General features: G+C 37.5%; 1 protein-coding gene across 1 annotated transcript; it reads left to right on the plus strand.

The window, feature by feature from the left end:
* The first annotated feature begins 5,304 nt into the window (after positions 1-5,304).
* LOC133720950 (transcription factor bHLH149) lies at positions 5,305-6,361 on the plus strand. The gene is made up of 2 exons (XM_062147440.1): positions 5,305-5,474; positions 5,584-6,361. The coding sequence occupies exon 2, from the start codon at positions 5,635-5,637 to the stop codon at positions 6,223-6,225; it is 591 nt and encodes a 196-aa protein (XP_062003424.1). The 5' UTR covers positions 5,305-5,474; positions 5,584-5,634; the 3' UTR covers positions 6,226-6,361.
* The last annotated feature ends 469 nt before the right edge of the window (positions 6,362-6,830 follow it).

Here is a 6,830-nt window from a genome sequence, read left to right on the forward strand (position 1 = left end):
TGATCAAATGATGAAAGTGTAATCACTTATTAAACATTTAAGCTAAAGATAGCACATTAGGCCCCAATTGGTACCTACAGCTTAAAATAATTAGTAGATTGGAATCAATCTTTGACAAACTCTCAAGACTTAATCAAATCATGTGAATGGAACATGTTTCCTAACTTGTTTAATCATATTAATCAAACCCTACGCGCACAGAGATTATAATATTAGAAGATTGACAGCCTAAAACGTGCTTCTTCCACCAAATGACCAAATCCCATGTTTATCTTCTTCCCAACATTACATTGCCCCCATTTTTAGTGCAATGCACTATCTAATTGGGTCTGTTCATGAACCAGATTTCTAATTCATGGGCAGCTGAAAATCTCTAAGACTGGTTTATGGAAAAAGATCGAAGCGCGCAGTTCTAGTTTCTAGCTAGCTAGGAATCAAATAGAGGATAAACTATTTAGTTTACTTCGATAACCTAACAACTCAGACCCAACATCCTCCGTGACATATGAAACAAATTAAGGGTTAAGTTTCTTGTCAAACAAGGATTAATGTGAGGAAAACTAATAATTAAACAAGAATATGAAAGCATGGAAGAATAAGAAATGAGGAAAATCCATGTTAGGGAGCAAGGTTGCACCAGAATCAATCAAGTTCCTTGTCTTATGCATGCAGTCACACCTCGCCGGTATTTGATTCATGTTTTCAATTCAGTGAAATCATATATTTTAGTTAGTGGGGAAACTCCAAGTGAAACCTAATTGGATAATGTTTGCAACTAGTTCAGAAGAAAGGATAAGCAAGAATATATATGGAGGATTCAAACCGTAGCATAGTCAATCAGCAAACAATAACCAATGTAGACCAAATCTTTTTCTGGAATAATTACCAAAAGTTCAAGTGGATACTTAGGTTTCTGAAGGATCAAAGAGAGGGTCAAAGTGTACGTGATATTAAACTCTTGATTTAGTAATCTTGCGTGAGTAAATTATTGCTGCTAGGTTAAAGATTATCTAACTCTGGTCCAGGTGTTTTGCACTGAATCATATACAGAAAATTTTAGTTGAATTCTGATACAGAAGCCTGTCTCACGCTAGGAGACAGATCTCTCTGGCATGTAATTAGCAGTTCTATTTCTTTCAAATACTTTAATTTTCCATTTTGCAAAGTCAGGCCCCTTATGTTTTAGTCATATTAATCTAGGATTTAAGATAACATAATCAATCAAATGCTCGCCTTTAGTGACCTACTTGCATATGCCAGCCACCTTCAAAGTTCAAACTACTATTGAAGAGCTTCATTGATAAGATTAAGAGTATATATATATATATATAGAGAGAGAGAGAGAGAGAGAGGGTTTTGTAGCTACACCAAGTCACTAACAAGAACAAAAGGCAGTAAACAACAAAGGAAAAGAGCATGTTCATGTTGGGTTGTGCCAATTTTGATTTAGAAATGTAATAGTGGGGGGATTGGGAAGATAAAATGGGTGAGGCAATGTGGATCATACCGGGCCACATCCTACATTGATAAGAAAACAACAAAATAGAGGCCCAGATGATAGAAAGTGCCATGAAAACAACCACATGCCCCTCTTTAATTTTCTATTTGGTGCATCACCCACTAATCATTGCCTAGCTAGAAAACAAATTCCATTGGTCCCATGCCAAGACCAATTAGTGCAAGACTGCAAGCCAACACATTTGTTGTTTTCTAATAACTTATTTCCACATCATCAATCACCATAAAAAAAATAAAAAAATTGACGGATCGAGTTTAGTTTACTCTCCTTGCTCGAACTTTATAATCTTATACTAATTGTTTTGTTTTCAATTTTAATCTAACAATAAAATGCATAGAAAACACTTTTTAATTGAAACTTTTAACTTTAGCTAGTCGTAATTAAGAAGTCCTCGATTTTGCTTTGCCAAGATGGAAAGTCCGAAATTATTTGAGAAAGGAATAATGGTTCTATCTCTTTTAATATATTTAGTTTTTTTTTTTTTTTTTGAATCAAGCCCACGGGGCGAAATAGTATATTCATCACAAACCAGAATAGGCCGTTACATACCCTTCCGTTGTCATTTAAGGACATAGACAGACAAGAATGTAGTGGTAGTACCCACAATAGTACGTAGAAATAGACCCACTCATTATACATTTCAGATCGTAAAGATAGCGGATATCCTCCTTCGGTATTACTCCAGAGACGCTAAAGAGACGTAGAGTGCACATTATATTGATCTTTTAATATATTTAGTAAATAAAACTCAACTAAAAATATAGATGAATTTTCAAAATTGTGAAAAAATCGAGTAAAATGAGCTAAATCATGAAGCAGCATTGATCATATTCATTCCCAATCGGCTATAAAGAAACTAATTTTATTTGTATATGTATAACGACAAAGTTCAAAGTTTTCTAACCCACCAAATAGAAAACTAAAATTGAGATTGCAAATGTATAAGAAAACATTAACATACATACCGGCCTTGCAAGACAAGAAATCAAGAATCACGATGAGTAGACAGACCCATGTTTTTTCCTTCTTTGCCGGTGCCAACTTGTTCATTGCATTAATTTAATTTGGACTGTGGATTTCACTTTATAAATGGTACTTGAAGGTTTGGTAAAAATGTTTAAACACAAAGTGGCACGTTTGTAATGCTCTTACCATTTTTTAGGGGACAGGGGAAATGTTTCACCTGCCGGGGGGTGATGTATTACTCAAAACATTCATGTTACCAAACACTTCCAAAGTCTCTTTGAACTATGATTAGGTTTCACCAAATGAAGATTTAGTAGCGGCTTTGGTTGACCTAATTCATCTTTCATTTCTTCAACCATCATTCATTCTATGATTTTAGAGTTTCTAGAGTCATGCGCAATGAAGTATCGCATTGATTTTAATAGCAAACACTGAATCTAATCTCAAGATCAAATCACACGGAATTCAGTCTCGGATCAATTAATATAGACACGTTTACTTATATAAAATGGAGATGAGATAAATTGGAAGCCCAACTATATAATCAAATCCATAAAGAAATGGGGCAACTTAATTGGTTTCTTTTGATAAATTTTAGGGGAAGTGATCATTTACCCAATTTCAGCTTAAAAATTGCCCACTTGCTCCACTAATAGTTTTTTAACCCCATTTACCCAAAACACTCTAAGAGATTATTTCCCTATTACCCAATTAACTCTTTTTTTATTCTTTTTATTTATTTTTGGGACTTTTTTGCCCTCTCCTTCTTTCTCACTTAGAGAGAGAAGTCGTTGGATACATTGCCGGACTCCGGTGACTAGTGGCCGGCCGTGGAATCCAGCGATCGGTGACCGGAATCCGGCGATCGGTCCCTAATAATACACAATAACCATATTATTGCCCCCCAGTAATCATATTATTGCCCCCCAATAATCATATTATTGCCTCCCAAAAATCATATTATTGCCTCCAATAATCATATTATTGCCGTCCAGTGAATTGTATGAACTCCCAAAACCAAAATGAATACACTACAGGCACAATTGATCAATTTATAATCATATTATTGACTCCCAATAATCATATTATTGCCTCCCAATAATCATATTATTGCCTCCCAATAATCATATTATTACCTCCCAATAATCATATTATTGCCTCCTAATAATCATATTATTGCCCCAATAATCATATTATTACCTTCCAATAATCATATTATTGCCCTCAAGTGAACCAAAATGAATACATTACAGATACCATCTCCACTGACCATCTCCATCGTTCATCATCATCTTCTACTTTGGTCAACTTCAGTTCAATTCCATCCACATCATCTTCTACCCAGTACCCAGTTAGCCTCAAAACCTTTGAATTCGTTGAAAACAATCAAAACCCCTATTTGGTTATTTACCAAACAACGTTTTTCTCAAATGGGTCACTGAAAACTCCTCCTCCGTGGAGCTCAAGTCGGTCCTGAACGCAACAAGAACTGCCGCTCACCTAGTTTGATTGGAACGAGGCGGAGCCGAAGCGCATCGGAGGTGCAGGATCGAGGGTGGTCGGGCGACGTCGTAGGCCTGGATCGAATCGGATCGGACTGATCCGATCTGGACTGGGTTTTCGAATAGCTTGAAGGTGCAGGTTCGAGTTTTGCCGGGCGACGTCGAATCTGTGGCGCCTGGATCGCATCGGATCGGACTGATCTGATCTGGACTGGGTTCACAGATCCAAGCTGGGGATCGATTTGCTTGGAGGAGGCGACACTTTTATTTGGCGCGACAGGGATGGCGGAATGACGGTGTTGCCGGATTCGGGGGATGGAGGAGAGAAATCGGTGGGGGGGGGGGGGGAGAGAGAGAGAGTCGACGAGGAGAGAGAAATCGGTGGGGGGGGGGGGGGGAGAGAGAGAGATAGATAAGTGTAATTCATTAATTAAAATGAGGGCAATACTGTCAATAGATGTTAGATTGGGTAAATGGGGTAAAAAAATTCTTAGTGGAGCAAGTGGGCAATTTTTAAGTTGAAATTGGGTAAGTGGTCACGACCCCTAAATTTTAATATGATATTCACATGCATTACGATTCATTTTGTGTTGATAAACGCATAAAAATTTAATAAATGTAATAATCATTTTCATTGTTTTCGAATCCATTCCAAGTTAATGAATGTAGAAATTGCTTGATTTACTTCTTTCTTTATTAATTAGTATGGCCCGATGATCTTATAACTCTACATATTTAGAACGCTTCTGATTATCTAAACTAGCCTTTAACCCGCGTGTTTACACGGATAATTGAAGAGAGTAACGTGTGATAATGTAATTGTTCATTTAATTTTGTTTGTTTTCATTTTATGTTTACCTAACAATTAAAAATAAAAATATATTTTACAGTTTTAACCTTTAAAAATAAAATAAAAATATTGATATGATAATTTATTAAATAAATGGTATTTTAGGTGTTTTAAATTTTGATGAAGCCTATGACACTAAAATTAGGCTTCCCTTTATAATAGTAGAGATGTGATTTTGACCGTATAATTTAATTAGTTAATTATCTAGAAGTGGTGTTGATTGTATAATTTAGTTAACTACAGAACAAAGTCATCAAGTCCTAATGCCACGTATGAAATTCGAAAAAAAAGAATCGAGGAAAGAAATAACAAAGACTTGGCAAAAAAGAAAATAATAAGGATGATAGAAAACACATTTCTTATTTTCTGAATTAGAGGGAAAACAAATAAAAAGAAGAGAACTTTCTTGAGGAAGAAAGGAGCGGCAATAAATGTGACCAAGGAATTGACACGTGGTTCCCGTGGATTGCTTTAATACTCTTCCCTCTTCCTATTTTCTCTCAACCCCCCTCCTCTGCTCTCTTCTTTCTTCTCTCTCTCTCTCTCGAACTCTGAAAAACTTCCCAAAGAAACTAAAATTCTCAGAAGACATCACCACCATTAACCTCTTAACCACCTTTTGCTTTACTCCTTCAAGGTATAAATACAATCTCATAGATATAGATGTTTTGCTTCTATATATATATATGCTTTGTTCATCTTGCTTTCATCGAAATAACGATCATTTCTACCGTTATAAATTACAGGTTTCAGAGTTTTTGTATCTGTTGAATTGCACATTCGGATACCCAGCTTTCATGGCGGCCTCGTTTGTCTCGAACCCCGACCCCTGTCTTGACTCGAGTCGCAAGAAACGTCGAAAAGTCGAGGATGATCGGAATCCGGCTTCAACTACTCAAGTGAGATGGAGATCCGATAAAGAGCAACGGATCTATTCAACTAAGCTGGTGGAGGCGCTACGGAGGGTTCGCCAGGGATCATCATCGTCGCCGGCAGCGGTCTCCGGGGGGAAAATCGTGAAGGAAGCAGCCGACAGGGTTCTGGCCGTGGCGGCGAAAGGTACGACTCGGTGGAGCAGAGCGATTCTGAGGAGTCGACTCAGGCTGAGCAAGAGGCTTCAGAAGTGTAGAAAGGCGAGGGTTACCGGGGATAGCCGGTGTAAGAGGGCGGACGTGAGGAGAGAGAGGAGGAGGACGCCGGCTGTGCAGAAGAAAGTTAAGCTTCTTAGCCAGTTGGTTCCCGGTTGCCGGAAGGCTCCGTTGCCGAACCTTCTAGAAGAAACGACCGATTACATAGCGGCGCTGGAGATGCAGGTTCGAGCTATGACGGTTCTGACGGAGCTTCTCTCCGGTGCTCCGGCGGCCAATCGTCTCAACCTTACCAGTTGACGCCATTGAATAACCGCGCATGCACCTTGCCTTATGGTGCCAGGTGTTATTTTTTTCTTTTTTGGGGGGGGGGGGGGATTATGTAATTTTTATAAATATTCTATATCTATGAAAATTTTAATTCGGGTTGTGTACAGTAGAGGCTTTACTTTCTTCTGAGCTCCGCTATCAATTTCTTTTCTTTATTTTTGATAATTCTCTTAGTTTATTGGATTGATTGAATATGCCACCTAATTTGATCCCCAAACCTCATTTATCAAACCAAAGTTCTTGTTTTGGGTTTGGGTTTGTTTAAACTTTTAACAAGCCGTATCTTATAGTTGCTCTACAATAATATATTTTTTTTAATATAAATAACACATTAAAAATGCTAAAGTGGTCTCGTTAAAATTTCATCATATACAACATATTAACTCGGCGTGACATTTCCCACCTGAGAAAAGTACCACATGCTCACATATAACAAAATTGTTCACGAACTCCTTTATCACACATTTTGTTAGGTATGTTTCTGAATTTTTCTCATTGACCAAACATTCGAGTGAGATTTCACTAAAACTAAATGACAAAGCCAACTATTGTGTCAGGGGACAATGTTGCCGGAG

Source organism: Rosa rugosa, chromosome 7, assembly GCF_958449725.1.
Source record: "Rosa rugosa chromosome 7, drRosRugo1.1, whole genome shotgun sequence".
NCBI classification, from domain to species: Eukaryota; Viridiplantae; Streptophyta; class Magnoliopsida; order Rosales; family Rosaceae; genus Rosa; species Rosa rugosa.